The sequence below is a fragment of the Synchiropus splendidus genome, chromosome 4, assembly GCF_027744825.2.
Source record: "Synchiropus splendidus isolate RoL2022-P1 chromosome 4, RoL_Sspl_1.0, whole genome shotgun sequence".
Classification (NCBI taxonomy): domain Eukaryota; kingdom Metazoa; phylum Chordata; class Actinopteri; order Syngnathiformes; family Callionymidae; genus Synchiropus; species Synchiropus splendidus.
This window is the reverse complement of record NC_071337.1, coordinates 11,912,035-11,929,312: the sequence shown is the minus strand read 5'-3', so window position 1 is coordinate 11,929,312 and position 17,278 is coordinate 11,912,035. Positions and strand designations below refer to the sequence as shown.

General features: G+C 42.8%; 1 protein-coding gene across 2 annotated transcripts in view; it reads left to right on the top strand.

The window, feature by feature from the left end:
* sdc3 (syndecan 3) overlaps positions 1-17,278 on the top strand; it is a 45,486-nt gene that overhangs the window by 14,981 nt on the left and 13,227 nt on the right. For both annotated transcript variants that reach the window (XM_053864188.1, XM_053864189.1), the window contains exon 2: positions 16,685-16,775. In XM_053864188.1, the coding sequence (XP_053720163.1) occupies positions 16,685-16,775 (91 nt within the window). The remainder of the gene's footprint in view (positions 1-16,684; positions 16,776-17,278) is intronic.

The window sequence follows — 17,278 nt, the reverse complement described above, 5'->3', positions numbered from 1 at the left end:
ATTTAAGATATGATTCCTGTGCCTCTACAGAGCTAGGGATTTTAGCTCTAGTTACATTTTGTTTTAGTCGTGCGATGCTTTTATTGTTTGCTTGAAAACACGTATTTATTTTTCACTAAATATCCGCTTAATTGTATTCCGATGCATCACTCCTACACTGTGGCTCAATCAAAGACAGTTAAATAAATGGGTTTGACCTCTGGAATTCACATTGTCCTTGACTCATTTAGACCCTGGTGAGTGTCTGTACTTGCAGCTTACTGTTGGACTCTTGGTATTTAGCTTCACTTATTCCAACTGAGAACGACTCAGTACTGGCCATGACATGTTGTCCTTTTCACATTTTTTTGGTTTGGTTTCCTGTTTTGAATTGTAACTGTTGTAACTGTAATGATTTTCGTCTTAGAACAGTCATTACAGAATGTTGTTTGAATGTAATAAAATAGTATCCTCTTACTTACTCTTTTTTTTTTTAATTATTCTGAAAAGATTTTTAATCCATCACAGTCCTGACCTTTTGTCTAATCTTCAAATTTATTTTTCACATTATTTTATGCTTTTATTTTGAATGTATGCCTCACAATATAGACTTTTAATGTGATAATTATCATGTACAGTTGGGTAGAGCGTGTGTGTCTATAAGTAGCGGCCCAGAACTCCCAAAAATGAGTTGCTGCAACCACATTTAGCAGACTCTTATAGTCATCTGTTTGACATGACAAATCACCGTTGAGGTGCAATGCACTGTTGGGAATGACTGGCGAAAAGAAGCCCCAGACGTCAGTGGGATGACTTTAGTTAAATCATAAAAATAAGATGAGTCAGTGCTTTGTTGTGTTTTTAACGTGAACAGTGCCGATCCTTAAAAAAAAACTGACGGCCCTCTGAAAGTATGTAAAATGAAATGCCAGTTAAACGTGTTTATGGGCTTTATTCATCTCCTTTCCCTCGCCCCATCAGGCGCCACAGCGGGTTTCACATGTGGTTACGCTAATGTAAACTTAGTCGCAGCTTTTATGATAATGATTTGAGGATCAATTGTGCATCTCTAATCGCCCAATAATATTTTGGATTAGTTAGGGAAGGAGTCTTGTTAACACTCCGCTGGACTCCCAAAAGACTTCCAAGAGGATGTACACTACGATGAGTTCTCTTGAGTGAATGCAACAATCGGGCGGGAAATGAAGACAAATGTGGACAGTGGGTCGTTGCTTTATAGCGTTGGCTCATTATTCACAGTCTTCTGACACTGACTTATTAGTTCATCAGCGTCTTGTGATAAATATCTGATTTGGCCACGAGCTTTTCTCTCCGCAGGCCACTGAGGCAGCCACCATACGCTTATCTGAGCGTGTGTCTTTGTAATTCTGGGATGTTATGATGCATTAGGGATCAATCAGTTATCTGCTTGTGCTGACACTTTCTTGGACTGCAGCCGTTGGCCGGCGACACGGAGTAAAACAGCCTCCAAGTGTTGGCTGGGCTGCCGATCGGTTTTGGCCAATCGGAGGTGCGAAGCGAGCGGGCGGGCGGGCGGAAGGTCAGCGGATCCAGGTGCCCCTGGAGCAGCAATTTGTTTACCTCAGTGTGGGTGTGTGTGTGTCTATTGCCAGGTCTGAAATGATAATAATATGCATTATGCTCCGCGCACACAGTCGCGAAGGTGCATCTTTCTATTTCAGATTGAATTAGTCAAGAGTGATTGGATTTTTGTGCAGCAGATTGAAGACAAAAACACTTTGCTCTTGATGCTGCACTCCGCTTGTTTCTCTCTCGGTTGTGGTGGAACGTGCCTTTCCCATCTAGTTTTCAGATGACTGGTTTGCCAGTGCACTCATCGTAAACAAATCACATGAGTTAGCTGCGATTTGATGAATGGAGAGGCAGGTTTTAGGTTTTAAGTTTTTATTTGAGTTTAAAAATATATTATATTATTATTTATTCAAATTAAAAAGGTATTTAAATACAACAAGACCTTCTAAAATAACATCAAAATTGTAGCCACAAAAAAATTCTGTTGATAACGTCAAAAAGTGGATTCACTGACTGTCTATTACATTTAACTTTTATCCTCCTGTTATTATCTTTTATTTTGCGGCTCCTCAATGAAAACACTAACTAACACACTAACTAACTTACCCAAGAGTGTAACGGTTTTATTCTGACTTGTCCAGTCCTCTATACAACAAAAACTTGACGGTAAGGTGAACAACAATTCTTACTTCTCATATATTCTTTCCTGGATACGTAATATTTACGACAAAAGCAACCCTCATCTCAGGTGCTTGTTGGGTGTAAAAGAGTCCGTCCGTTTTGTTCACTGCCTTTGAAACTCCCAAAACATGAGCGTGCGGTAGCAAAGCGGATGAAAAGGAATTAAGAAAAGGAAATGTTAATTAATATCCGATGAACAAACTTTCTTATCCCAATAAGCCATTTCTCACCAATGATAATCTTTAACCACAAGTGGATTATTGTATAATCCCATAAAATAGATTGTCTACATGGTTTTGTTTCACGAAGAGATTAGATCAGTTATACTTTAGAACATAGGTCTCTCAGGTGTAAAGTGGATGCGAGTGAATAAATAATCCCAACAAGCGTTGATAATGCCAAATGGTTTTCCTGTGGAGGGTTGCAGGTTGCAACACAGTGTCTTCTGCTTAGAATCGCACTCGACTTGTGGCTCCCAGTGTTCGCCTGCAAACTGATTTTGACGGTTCGCCTCTTTCTCTCCGTCTTCTCTGTTCCTTGTCGTTCTCAAGAATTCCCGAAAGTCGCCTGATTGTCATTAGCCTGTTTATGGAACCTATAATTATTGGAACACACGCGCAGATGCCGCCATGTGATTTAGACGTGATTCTCATCTGTTTGTGTGTGTTTTTTGTGTGTGTGTGTGTGTGTGTGTGGAGACGGAACCGCTGATTAGCGTCTGAGCGCGGGGCTCTCTGCGCCATACAAAGCCATCATGGACCTGCGGGGCGCCTGCTCTCACACGCTGCCACATTTCTCAGGCCGTTATAAAAGTTCCTTAGATACGGCCCAAAAGTCCCAGCCACAGGCACCACGCCCTCCCACTGGCCCGGCAGAAACGGGCTCATTCAGCTAAAAAAAAACAGCTTTCGCTTCTCTTTTCCGAGCCACACAGCCATTGACCCACGAGCCAAACAGCATCGTTCCCCTCCCCACCAAGCAAATACCAATACCAACACACCCACCGGCATATGCCTTAATCTCCACCAACGAGACTTGTGAAACGCACATGCGCACAAATGTCTATTGTGGAGTGTGGGAGAGGCATTTGTGTCAAACTCTCCAGCCAGGGTGAAGGACAGCAACACACACACACACACTTGGAGATCTATGTTTCATAAGATCATGTATTATGGAGCACAGATCCATGCTTGTGTGTGTGTGTGTGTGTGTGTTTGTCAGCCCTCACTTGTGGCCCATAATCCTGTTGGATTGTCAGATTAGAGTAACAGCTGGGTGCTACATGCAGACATACATCTCTGTCACCCCTCCTCCATCGTCTAGTCTTGTCATACTACTGTACTCGAGGCGCTGGAGACGTCGGTGGTCAGCTTTGGTCCATCAGTCTGCTGGTGTGTGACCACCGTCACATGTTTGATCGCACAGACAAGAGTTCATGCTGGTTCTTATATTTCCTTTTTGGTGTGTCTGATGTTGTTCGGAAACATGAGCGGAATTGCAAGGAAATGTGCAAAATCTCAGCGTCCCAGCAAGTCATTAAAGATGCCACTGAGGTTCCGAAGTCTGTTTTATGGTCCAATTCCGGATGCATTGCTGCATGCTCTCGCCAGACACAGTAGAAGGAGAACATTTTCCGTATCAACAGATCCACATTTGAATGGATTTCTCTCAGAAGAGCGGCACCTTTAGCCTGACAGAAGAGCTTCACACTGTATTTCTGATGTGCGTTCTGCCTCCCATTAATCCATTTTTGCACACAGAGCTGGCTCGGGGGCGCTTCACTGGTTTTAAAAAGTGGCCATACTTGCACTGGATTTAAATGTATAAGAGGAACTGACTTAATGTTTATTTCTTTCACTACTCTGTGGATTTATTTATTAACTTTGTTCCTGCTTGATAGAGGAATCTGCCGAGAAAATGAGCTGAAATCTGTTATTTGTGGTCAAACCATTTCTGTCCATGTGACTTTGATGTTACTAAAGTGGTTGATGTGTTGTGGTATCCAGGCGTTTGTTGCACAAAGTCCAATATTCTTAGGGTGTATGATGAAATGGCTGACATTTAGACCGAAAGAAATCTGTATTCTTGCATCTGGATAGTTGGAAGCCATTTTTATTGTTTATAAAATCAAACGACGCACAAACTGAGACTATGTTTAAAAAAAGTTATGTACCAGATATACAAATCAAGTTGTTGTTCGTCCATTAAAATCACTGTCTCACTAGATATATTTCTGTTTGTATTTCTAGGGTTCTTCTTTCAGCAGTTCCCATCAGGGGTTTTGTGGAGTTGCTGAACACAGCCAACTCTTCCCTGGTATTGAAGGATGGTGGTGAATAACTGAGGGGCTCAGACAACATGAGCTCAGTGCTCAGTTAGTGATTCGTGTAGGGATTCAGACAGCGACGTACATGATATATTGTGGACCCAAAGCAGGAATCTATCACTCAGCAAAGGTTGTCTTTGTTGTTTAAAATGGTCTAACTGGGGAATCACGCTATTGTTGGCCGAACAGCCGCGGACTCCCCAAGCTGGCGTTTTTCAGATATGGCTGCTAATGACCTTCAAGTCAGTCAGACCGCGCTGGCGTCACTGGTAATGTAGGAGTCGCCCTGAACAGATTTATAATTAGCCCAAAGTTTCTCCATTACAGTGTGAATCATGCTCAAGTTACACTATAGATTTTATCAGAATCATCAGTTACACTTTAAATACACTAGAATAGTAGTTGAAATCACAATTGTAGTTGATAACAAAGAAGAATCATATTTAAAATCTCAATAGATCATTTCCTAAACATAATAAAATGAATAAAATCATATTTTTGTCGTCACATGCTACAGTTTCCACTGCCTCCAAGTCTACATTAACCCACATATTGTATGTCAAACTCAAGGTCTAGGGGTCAGATGCGCCCCAATGTAGTAATTCCATTCACTATGTATGCTGCCCCCGTTGGTTCGGCAAACAATCAACACGTATATTCAGTACTGCCGGTACCGAAACAAGCTGCTATCAATGTACTTTTTGCATTTTGGTTTCCAACTTGTATGGAAATAACAAGTACATTAGGTGACCATGATGCCACGAAATCATATTCCAAGAGCCAAGAAGCCTCACTCCAATAATTCTTTTAACGTGTGGACAGGCCCTTGAAATGCTTTCTATGGTCAGGAAATGCAGCGGGAGGGGAAACAGATTGAACTGAAAAGCCTACTGGGTCAGTCCACTTGATGATCGTCAACATGGTGCACCGTAGGAGTGAGAATGTGTCGCCAAGGACTAGGTCACATACAGTGGATGTTGATATCATGGATCTACAAACAAGAAACTGAGTTTGGGGGAGTTTTCTGATGGGCTGCCTTGTTAAGGAGGTCTGTTAAAGTTGTATGATGCGCTCTGGGGTCACATCTTCCCCGGTGGAGAGAGACCCGACCTATGCTCAGAAAAACTGCAGGATAGAAAAATCCAACTGGAAGAAAATGAAAATGCGTTTGCCAATAAAGTTTTCTTAAATTGTAGAGATTGACTTGACTGTCCTTAACAACAAACCCCTTTGAAGCGTGTCCAGGTCATAGATGATGATCACACTGGCAGGAAATAATTCAATTGCTTGTTTGCATTGTTGATATGAAACACTATGACAGGTCACTACATTATGAGAACCTCTTTCATGTCACATTTTCCTGTCCTACGCTGGAGCAGTGTCACAGAACAATACGATGAAGGACAAATGAGATTATCCGGGTCCTTCTAACTTGCGCTGTAATACTAGTATGATAATATTAGTTCTGGTCAGCTGCGGTTTCTCTGAGACAACTTTAGCCCCCGAGTGAGCTGGAATAACATGCTTGAGCCGGTGAAATGCCATCCTCCCACAGGTTCTGCACTGGGAATTCGGATCAGCCAGGAAAGCACTACCAGGAAACTGATCAGCCTAAATATAGTGAAGAGAGAAAGGCTCCCTCTATTTAGAGAACATGCATGTTTAGTGTTTAACGCTTCAGTTGTGGATATAATTTGCAGAAACTGGATTCTTAACATGTGTTCCAAATTAAGAACAGAATTTTACTTACTTTTTTTATTTCTTGGATGGACTTTTGAGCCACAATGCTTCCAGTACTTTTGAATTGTAGAAAATATTTAAGTCTACTCCCTCAGCAGGGGTCTGCGACCTTCCCTTTTAGAGCCTTTTTCAACCGTGAAATGCCTTGAGATCTGTAAAACCCAGACAGTATTTGATCTATAAATTACCTCTATAAGCTGTCATCCATTTAATGAAGTGGATACGAAACTGACACGGTCTGTTGCACCTTGACTAGGGATAAATAAGAGCCCCTTGTGCCCGTAACTTCGTCCCCCTCCCGCTGTAAAATCTGTTATTGCACCACATCATGTTTAACTACTGGGTTTCTGTAACAAAATTCTTTGTCCGTTTTACATGTCATACTTAAGATAGACTCCATTTATGAACATATTTTTCGTTTTCTGAAATGTTGCGAGTCGGCCCACATTGATTTTTCATGTTGGATGAACTTGTGCCCCCCAGACTATCTGGTTATAGAGGACCGAGATCAAAGACCAAGAGAATCTGTGGCTTGAAGGCAGAGTGTACTGTGATACCAGCAGATGACAGGGAGACTGTAGTGGCTGTCATCTGCAGGTGTTAGGACTGTGTCCGACGTCACCCGCCTGTCCCGACAACGTCTGTAACCGAGAGGAGTGAGGTGCTGCGTGTCGGCTTTCTGTGCTAATCTCGGCTGATTGTGGCAGGTGTCCTAACCAGGCCGTCACCTGTTAACCTACTCACACACTCTTCATCCTTCTTGTTCGACGGGCTGCAGTCGTGTTAGCGTCCGTCCAAGAACACAACAGAGCAGGGTGGTGACCCAAACCAAGCAGAACAGTCACAGCTGGATGCAGATCAGAGCCCACTACTGACAGGGTCGGCATCTACCTCGGAAAGAAGCAAGGGTGTGGAATATAAACAGAGAAGTGTAATCGTGCCGATCAAAAATGTCGCAGCTCTGCTGGCGAGCCAGGTGCCTGAAACGGCTCCGGTCTTATCTGCGTGGGTCAGACAGGTTTCTGTAGGGAGGCAGAAATGGTGTGACTCAGCAGGCAGTACAAGACAGCGTTTACCTGTGGAGAGGATGATTTATCCACTGATATTAGTTGCAAGTCTAGGAAGAAATACGAGCTAATGTTCAACTCTATATGTCTGAAAGTGTGTCCGGTTTTGATAGGAGGCAGGTAGGAGGTGATGAGAGGTTGCATCACAAACAATAACCTCAATCAAAGCTTCAGCCTTTGTCATGTCATTTGATCCACAGCACCGTTGGAAATGCAAATCATAGTTAAGGCATTTGCTTATAGGGCTGCTGTATTTGAGTAATATATCAGTGGTGCTTCACATGTTTCTGAATCATACTCAAACAGCCTCTCGAGGTTAGTGGCTGGTTTGATGTCAGGCTGGTTTAACAGGTGACTGTGATGGGCAAGATGGTTGGTCAAACTCATTCACACAAGAATGTGACACCCCTCTTTCTTGTCCATGGTTAGTGTCATCATGAAGTACAAACTGTGTTCCTATCTTTCAACAAATTTCCATCCATCTGCATCAGATATTTCAGACTTGTTTCTTACGTGGAATATCTGCTGCAGAACAGTAATCCTGGTAGGTCCCGATATCGACATGCTTTGGAGGCGATCCAGTTTTTGAGGCTTTTGAGGTTACTATTGAAAGTCGATCTGAGCCAAGAAATACACATTGAAACCTGAAAATTGTAAAATGACTTTGGCTGGCTGCATTTGTCCCTCTGGCCTTGAGTTTGACATCTGGGCAGTAGTTTGAGGCTGAGTTACACAGCACAACACTGCTTCAGGTGAATAGACGCCTTCAATTTTTAACAGTCCAGCTCCATATTAGAGCTGTAGCTCAGCTGTTTTTTCACAATGACGCTCATCCTAAACTTCATTGGAGTTGTCCACATTATTATAGCCCTCCCCCTAGCGTTGCTTAATATCATCATCGCTGGACTAGTTCACATTTTGCTCGCATTAATATCTCCTTATTCATTATTTTGTCGTGTCTAACACAACAGAGTGTCCTCATTTTGCTTCCTAGTCTATGTAGTTGTAACACACAATTATCGTTCATGTCCGTCTAGATTTGCACGCCGAGCCTCTTGCACGCCTCAGTGGCAGAGGTCGCGTCAAGTTGTTCACAAGTTACTCATCAAAGAGTTAAATAGAATTCACTGCCACTATTGCGATGCATTGTTGTTCGTAAAGTCCTCCATTGAAGTGGCAAAAACATCTAGTAAGCCAACCTTGTGAGACACAATAGAAACTGCAGTAAAATGAGTTGCGTTTGTACGGGTTTGTTTGTTGATTCGCATAATCGCGAACTTCCGAAGACTCTAGTTATTTTCTTGTTTCTCCATTTTCACTTTCATTTCCAGTTGTCCACTTTCAGTTTACTGCAGTACACAAAATCCTGCAGTGCATTGACCGTTTGCCATCTTAAAAAACGCTAAAAATGTCCAAAAAAAAACGAAAGATTCTTTGGGCGTCTTATCCTCCGTCTCCTTCCTCCGTCCCCCAGTGCTACTGATGCAGTAAATGGAGGCTCTGGGCTCACAGATGGTGCCAGTATCCAAATTATTCTTCACAGTTTGAGAGCCTACAAGTGCTGCAGCAGTCGCGGACATCGGCTCTGATAAAAATCTGGATTATTATGAAGCCTAGTTAATGATTCTTCCTCCATATCAGAGTATCGTTTCAGCGACTCGCTGTTACCCAGGAAGGCATTTGAAGTTGTTCACAATGAAGCTTTATATCTTCTACCTCCTAATGGGGTCGTCCTCACAGCACGACTGGACCGCTAAGATAATCAACGTAAAATAAAGGACAGCAATAAAATAATCAGAGGATCACACACATCTGCGCGCTAATCCTTTACTGGCCCTGTGTGTGTGTGCGCGCTGTATTGTGTGTCTGTATTACTTCCTCTCGCTCATTGTTATCTAGCCTGCACACACACAAGTGGCTCCTGCTGGCAAAACACACAAATCAATGCAAATATTGCATGTTATATCCCCTCTTTCCCACGTCCTGCTAACTGTCGCACAAACCGAACCCACACGCCTTTCTATAATCGCACTTGTGCATTGACGTCAGTGTAATGCCAGATACAGCTACACTTTATAAGCAGAGACAAGCTCATGTGTTTATTTAAATTTCTGTCTAGTGCGTGGTTTCATGCATCTGTGAAATGAGCTGCTGCCTGTTTACCCGCTCAGAGATCAGCGTGGCGTCAGGCTCATATCAGGTTTCTACCTGAGTCATTGGAAATGTTACAGGACGCACCTGCGCCGGCTGTGTCACAACATGACACCACTTGAAACGACAAACACTATTTATTTTCCAGCAGTGTTTGTGTTCTTCTCCGTCTTTATCCACTGCGCCATGATTGTGCATTCGGGCACACGCTTTGTTTTCATGTCTTTAACTGACACAATTGCTGGATTTCACGACAAGCTGCTACTTGTTCAGGGAGGAAACAGGTTCCTGACTTCTTATGGAGTCAGAAATTAATATTATGTACAGTATTAGCATCACTGTTAACAGGTTAAGTGTGTGATGTGCTATTGTTGAGCTAATGGTGTGATATCATTGTGAAATCATGTTTTAACATGGCAGTCGTTGTTCAAACTTGCCTCATACAGTTGGATTATATTCCCATCCCTTCCAACCAACTATCCAAACCAGTTAAGATGCTTTCTGAATTCTGCGAAACATAACCATCAAACAATAATGACAGGCTATCTGTGAAACTCTTGCCGTGATTTTACCTGAAAAAGTTTCCTAAATTCTGAACCAGATTTCAAAACGCAATAGTCTTCCTTGGAAGCGTGGAGCAATGTGACACATCCTTCCATCTGTTGTCTTCCTTTGTCTGAGTTTGTGTCACCGCAGCTGCAGTTCAAGAGAAGTGGCCCAAATACTTCCCCAGAAAGCCCCTGCAGCTCTTGTTGGGGAATCATGAGGAGGCATTCCTGAACCGCCTCTTCAGCAGCCGTTCTACTTCCAGCCTCGCTCCAATGGCTCCGTTTCTCACTCGTGCTGCGGAGACCCATTTCAGCCCCTTGTGTCGGCAGTCGTTACCAACGCTCATGACCTGAGGGTCTGACTTGATCAGGTCTGTTTGAGATATTGACACCTTGAGGAGTCGATGAGCCAGCGTAGGTTTTCGATCGTGGCGCACCACCACAGGCACCATGCCTTCAGAATTGTCTAAGGTGATCATGCCTGACAAAATGATGCAGAATAATGGAATCAAAAGGAAAGCACAACACATGGACATGATGGTGTTTTAACCTAAAATATCCTGAAAAAGAAACACATGACTGGAAGAAGTCTCTTGCTCGCTAAACTTGAGTCGCGCATCAGACGTCTGAAGAGACGGACCGAGTGAGGACGGCTGCAGATTCGATTTACTTCTCATGATTAGAAACTAGTGTTTCCATGTTTCTCTGTCAAATCACCGCCTTGATTGGTCAACTGGTTGGCATTTGTCCGGTACATGTTTGAACAAACACGGCCACATGAAGCACCCAGAGAAACCCAACGTACATGCAATCTCCATGCAGAAGGTTCCCGGTACCCGGGAGTCAAACCCATAGCCTTCTTGCTGCACAGTATAGTGTTCAGTGTTGATTTGAATTGTCTTTTTATTTGATATTCATTTACTCAAAATCTAAGATACCAATTTTGCATCTGTCTTTTGTCTTTGATGTGTCCATCGTAAAATCTTCTTTTGACGTTTTGGGTTCAGGTGGCCCCAGACCCTCAACCATTTCTCCCATCACTGTGAATTGGGAGAGGCACGTGCAGACAGCAATGACGTCATAACTCAGTAGTCCTTGCAAGCATATGGTGGGTTTTGTTTTTTGCTTTCAGAAACCAGGATTCATTGTACTGAGAAGCACGAGTGGCTTCTTTGTTTGCAGAACTTCCTAGCAGAACGACGGTTATCTGTGTGCTAAAGCTGGGTTCTCTGCCTTCTGTTGGTGTTTGAGTCTTCTCAATTGCATTCACGGAGTTACGGTCATTTTAAATGTCAAATCATCAACAAAGGCTTAACAAGAAGGGCAGCCACATTCAATATGAAATGTGTTAAATTGTTTTGTCTTTTTTTCTTAGGAAGTAGAGCTGAAATGCTGCATAGCCATTTCATACCTGCTCAGCGACTCAGCGTTTGGTTTGTGTGGGTATGTCGATACCACCGCACTGTAGTCATCTGTTTTTTGTTCACATGTTCCAGACTGTATTTTTCCCAACATCTTAATCCCTCTGACCAACAGTCATGTCCCCCATTCTCATTTTGTCAGACCTAATTATAAAGTCACAGGCAGATTGTTTCTTTTTAAAATGACTCCAATTGGCACCACAATGACTGGGATTCATATGTTGCCAAAAAGCAGGATCGCGTTTCCTTTATAGACTCTGCATGAAATCCAGCCGCTTCCTTTTATAACGAATGGAAACAAAATGCAGCGGTGCAGGGAAATTGAGGGCAACACAGATGATTTTGGCCCCCGGTTATGCGTGCGGTAGCTCGTTGTGGTTAGTTAGCTATGTGGAGAAGCCTTCCTGTGGCTGCCGAAACAGAAGCGAAACGCAAAGCTGGCTGGATTCCACTCACCTAAAACGCACAGATAAGGGTATCGGTGGCTGAACGCAGCAATTAAAATTCCCGATTACAGCCTTCGAGATGTGCAGCGTGCAATTAAAGAGACGTACAACTCTGAGCTCATACCTAAATAAGATAATACATGTAACTAGCAGTCATTGCTTTCCTCGTCCATACTGTAATACACTGCAATTGCTGTGGTACTACGCAGACAAATGGTCATACAGTTACATGACCTCACCCAAACTGCAGCTCCTGAATGTTTTAAATGTGTGTCCCCCGAGGTGGGTGTCAGATCCACCCCGGGGGCGTCGTGTTTATTTAAGTGCGTGTTGTTTTTTGGAGTCGCGTTGAATTGAGCGCGAGGCTAGCCTAAAGATAAGAAACAGAGTTGGAGATGAAAGGAAAATGGGGCAAGGATGGGGATACACTGGCGGAGGTTTTTAGGATCCAGTGAGGGGAGATGAAGAGAGCCAGCGAGGGGGCTCGATATCGGAGGGTCGGAGGAGAAGACTGTTTTGATGGTTTTTCTAAGGTTGTTTATGTAACACCTTTCCTCACGAAGTTCCGTTCCTAACGTGCGTGTTTTAAGGGTTTGGAGTTGTGTGTGTGTCTGCTAGCTTCTCCCAGGGTGACTGGAATTTCTGTGAAAGGCATAGGTTGCCCATGGCAACAGCCTCCATTGTAAAACCCTCGGAATACACACACCCTCACACGCAGTGAACTGAGATGTCTTTTCAGTACTTTAAGACACTTTCAGGTTTTCACATCACACAGCCCACACACATTTACATTTTCAAGTCCCCCCACTTTGTGAGGTCTATAAGCTACGCGCTTCCGAACGGAGGCAATTGCATTTCAGAAGGAACATATAGCCTTTCAGATCTACCTCATGCTGGGATGTGATGGACTGTGCTGCTCAGGTTTCTAGATTCCATTATGCTTTTATTGGCTTTTAAAGGAATCAGGTTTCCTCAGTCTGGAGCCGGGGAGGAGCTTCTGTTTCATGACTGCGCCATTTGCATCTCACAGCCGGGCGAAGCCACTCGCTACATCAGCCCCCAGGACCAGATTTAGATCGGGAGATAGGTCTGCTTTGTTTCCCCACACCTTAGGTGACGCTCCAGAGGGTGGACTGTGAAAAATCAACACTTGTATTAGTGTGAAAAATGAGGTCATAACAACTCTATCAACTTTTAAATAATCTACAGTGAGCTGTTTCTCCGAAGCAACACACTACATTTTTCTGAGCTTCAATATATCAATATGCAACTGAACCTTTTCATGCTGTGCAGCTAAAACTTTTAGTGAACAGTTGTGGAATAAGATCAAAGACGTCAAATCATTGTCTTTATATAAAATACTAGGTGCTTTCGCTCACATTTCTTCAGTACTACAGAGCAACAATGTATATATATATATATATATATATATATATATATATATATAGTCTCTGCTACATTAGCGCCCTTATCTACAGTTCAAGTGTCTGATAAATAAAGTACTGACTGATAAATAAATATTTGCCCTTTAGCAACTAGCGTCAGCCTCTTTATCAATAAGGCTTCACGTGTTTAACATGAAAGACATTACAGTAAACACATCATAATTCTCACAGCATTTTTGATTAAGTTGTTTACTGTGGTACTTATGGAGAAGTGCGTGCTGAGGAAGTTGACTTAGCACAAGTCATAGGGTGAGTTTGATATGCTGAGCGGCTCACATGCTTTTACCAAGAACAGAAGAAGATTATGCATCCAAATCATTTTAAGGGCGTGTTTGGTCATGCCCTTGTAATATCCTGAATAAAAGTAAGCACTTTATCTCTTGCACTTGAGAGCAATATTAGCTTTTTAATATTGCTCCTAATATTGCTCATAGTATGGAGGTATGTATTTTGAAGGAGGACATTTAAAGTAAAACAAAACAAACATTTTAAAAGATTTGGAATAGTGTTTGTTTTGGGAGAGACAAAGTGATTTCTATTAGTTGATATATATTGAGTAAAAAGGTCCATTTAAAATGACAAACTGTCCAGTAAAATTTTAAAAGGCGGTGTGAAATAGTACAAGCAAATTGTAGAATGGAAAATTCCATGTACAGCTCTCGTCATGGAAACGCTGATAGAATTATAAATAAATAAATTATCCTATTTTGTAAGACATTTGTCTGTCTTGAGAATGTTCCACCCCTAGTGTCTTGTGACCTTGTAGCTTTAGCAGACATTATTGTTCTTGTACTTCCAACCTCACCATAATTCGGGTGAGTCTAATTTCCACCCAATGAATCTGAAATGTATATTCTGTAGAGTTTAAGTCCTGTCATCTAAAAACATCATCCTTCGGCCACGTTGATGTCGGTCAGCAGCGTAAACTCTTCAGCGCCCGGAGCGTATGCTGATGTGAGCGGTTGTGTTGAGTACTTGACGCTGTTTTCTGGGAAACCCCCTCCTGAGTGTTAAAGTGTGAGTTTAAACATCACAGCGATGTGGGATTTAGGTCAAGTGAAAGACAGAGACGAATGAAGAGATGAGCCGCTAAGTGACCGGAGACTGAGGTCATCCACTTCAGAGCGTCGACCCCTCGTGACTAATCTCTTACCTGACAGAGGTCAGCGGAGGCGCTGACACTTTCCTCTCACAGACATACATTAAAAAGGCCAGGATTAAAGGGGACTCCTGATCAAGGGAAGGGAGCCCCAGAGACCACCGCTGGAGGTTTTCAGAGCACATTTAGCTATTCCTTCTATTTTATCATTCTGGCTCTCAGTTTAAGAGTCAGGCGGATGGTGTCAACTTGTGAGGACAGAGTGAGATAAGAAACACAGAATCTAAATTCTCATCTCAATGCGACCTCACGCAACTATTCAGTTTCCTCTGCTCAGTTTTTACCACTATAACTTGTTGTCGTCTTGCAATGTTTTATTGTTTCAATTGTTGCAGTACATAATGACATTCATATCATGCTACATTTGCCGCTCCGCTGGCTTTTGCCTCTGCAGAGGTATGATGTCGTCTGTTGGGAGTTTCACATCCCACACTAGGGTTTAGATTCATCCCCCTGGACCCTCTCATCATCTGCTGGTGGGACTGTGGCAGGTTGTGGCTCCCTGTGACACCATCCAAAGCGTTTTACAGCATGAGGATATACAGGAGAGATGGAGGTCACTCCTACAGTATTTCCCTGAGCAGGCTGGTTTCCAGTCTGAGATTTGAGGCACGTTCCCGCTAATTCTGGGGGCTTAGTGCTGTGGAGCACAAAACGCACTTAAAGACTTATGTCCACTTTGGATAAGTCCACATTTCTGCAGACTTATGTGCAGGAATTATGCACACAGGCTGCAGCAGATCAGCCAAATACTATTGTGATTTTCAACAAGGAATATTGGCTTTAAACATTTATGTTGCAGTGTCGTTTGGACTGGAACAATGCTAGTGTTTTTGATCATCAGAAGGAGAATAAATATGTTTGGCACTCACTCTGACAACTGGACCTGTTTGCCATTTTATTGCCATTTCCAGTGTCATTCTGAAGTACAGAAATGATCAGTTCTGGACGTCTGAATGGTCGTCAGTTTATAGAAATCTCTCAACGTTTCCCCCTGCGTCTCACTGGACTTTTACCATTTGTGGCTTAGAAGCATTAGCAGCCACTTTGTAAATATGGTGAAGTTGAATATTGCATTTGTTGAGTGAAAATTTGCCTCCAACAGCACTAGCGGCATCAGTGTCTCAGCAAAAGAAGGGGCCACTCAATGATAAAAATCCTAGTCAAATGCCAGTTGCCGTGCTATATTTAGGTGTTGAAGACGTGCTTTTGTGGAGATTATGACCACCAACAACTAATTTGGAGACTTAAAAAAAACAAGCATGGATGCCATGTCTCTCGTGCTACGAGTCAGTGTTGTGGTGAACCATAGCTTTAAGTTGGACAATGATCAACCGAGAGACTGATGTCGTCCTGGCTCTGATAATCGGAGAAATACTGTTGATAAACTGTAAAAAAGTGTGCTGTCATTTCAGCCCCTTGTGTGATTGAGTTTGACTCCCATGAGCATGAGGAAAGTTGAGCAGTTGAGAGTAGTAGAGAGTAGTAGGTTATGTACAATGTTTTACTTTTGTGTTGTCAAGTTTATATTGATGGAAAATATGATTTGAGGATGCTACAGTTTTGTCAATATCCGGCCTAAACAAGGCTGCTGTTGACTGTATTGACCACGAAATTGCTCTTAATCAGTTCATGATGCTGATCACAAGGGTCCTCACAAAGCACTGTTGTGTAGCTCGGAGGACATTCGTGAGGTCTGCTTCGCTCTTGCTCTCAATTCTTCTGAGGAACAATGAATTTCCTGTGAATTATTACCACTTAAAAGTATGGGGGTGGCTCTGTCCCTAGGCCAGGGCGCTTGGTGGGGGTTGGTAGAGTGTCCCATTATAAATCTCCATTGTTTAGCTCTGTGGTTCTGTCTTCAAAAGTTAAGCAGATCTCTTGGAGCTTCTCATCACTTATGATTTCCACGTATGCAGAGACTAAACAAAACTGCCTTTGATCTCATTCGCCTAAAATCCCTGCCATTGACCAGTTCATTAATTATGCTTCTTCATGAAGTTTGAGACAGACAGATGTTCCTCTGTCCACATTAATGCTCTCTGGCTGTCTGCTCCTGGTTAGCATGCTGGCGTTTCCCAAAAATCTGTCAAAGTGGTTTGTCTCTGCAATGAAGCATTAGACAGATGCCGACCGGAATAGTAATCATGTTTGTCTCTTCTCTCAGGGACAGAATTGGTCGCCGCCCATCGATGACGAAGGCTCGACGAGAGATGACTTTGATGACGACGACCTCTACTCTGGATCCGGTTCTGGATGTAAGTGAAAGAAGAACATGATGGAGCGTTGACCTCCATGACCTAGCGATAACAAGAAATGAATTGCTAGGACACAGTTTCAGTCCTGTCAGTGTCTTTGGGTAGGTGCTAGGATGTTAGGATGGACTGGTGACCTTTCCAGGGTGTCCCCCGGCCTTCCCCCTCGATGGCTGGGATATTCTCCAGCCCATTTGAACTGAATAAAATTGGCACCGGAAATGATCTTTTCATGAATTTAGCTCACGGAATCTGTGGAAGTAGTTTGTAATTAATGAAACCATTAGCTCCAAATGAATGGCTTCCAAAGAGTGAACAGAAAACAAAGACAACAGTTGGTGTTTAATTGAAACAAATCTTAAAAGCAAAAATTCACATTTTTAATGTGCTGGCTGTTCAGGAAAATATTTTGCTCTCTCCTCCGCCTGCAGAAAATAGATTTTTTTACCTTGATTTTTCACAAAGCCACATAATGTCATGAGATAATGTCAATCGAATGAATGTAG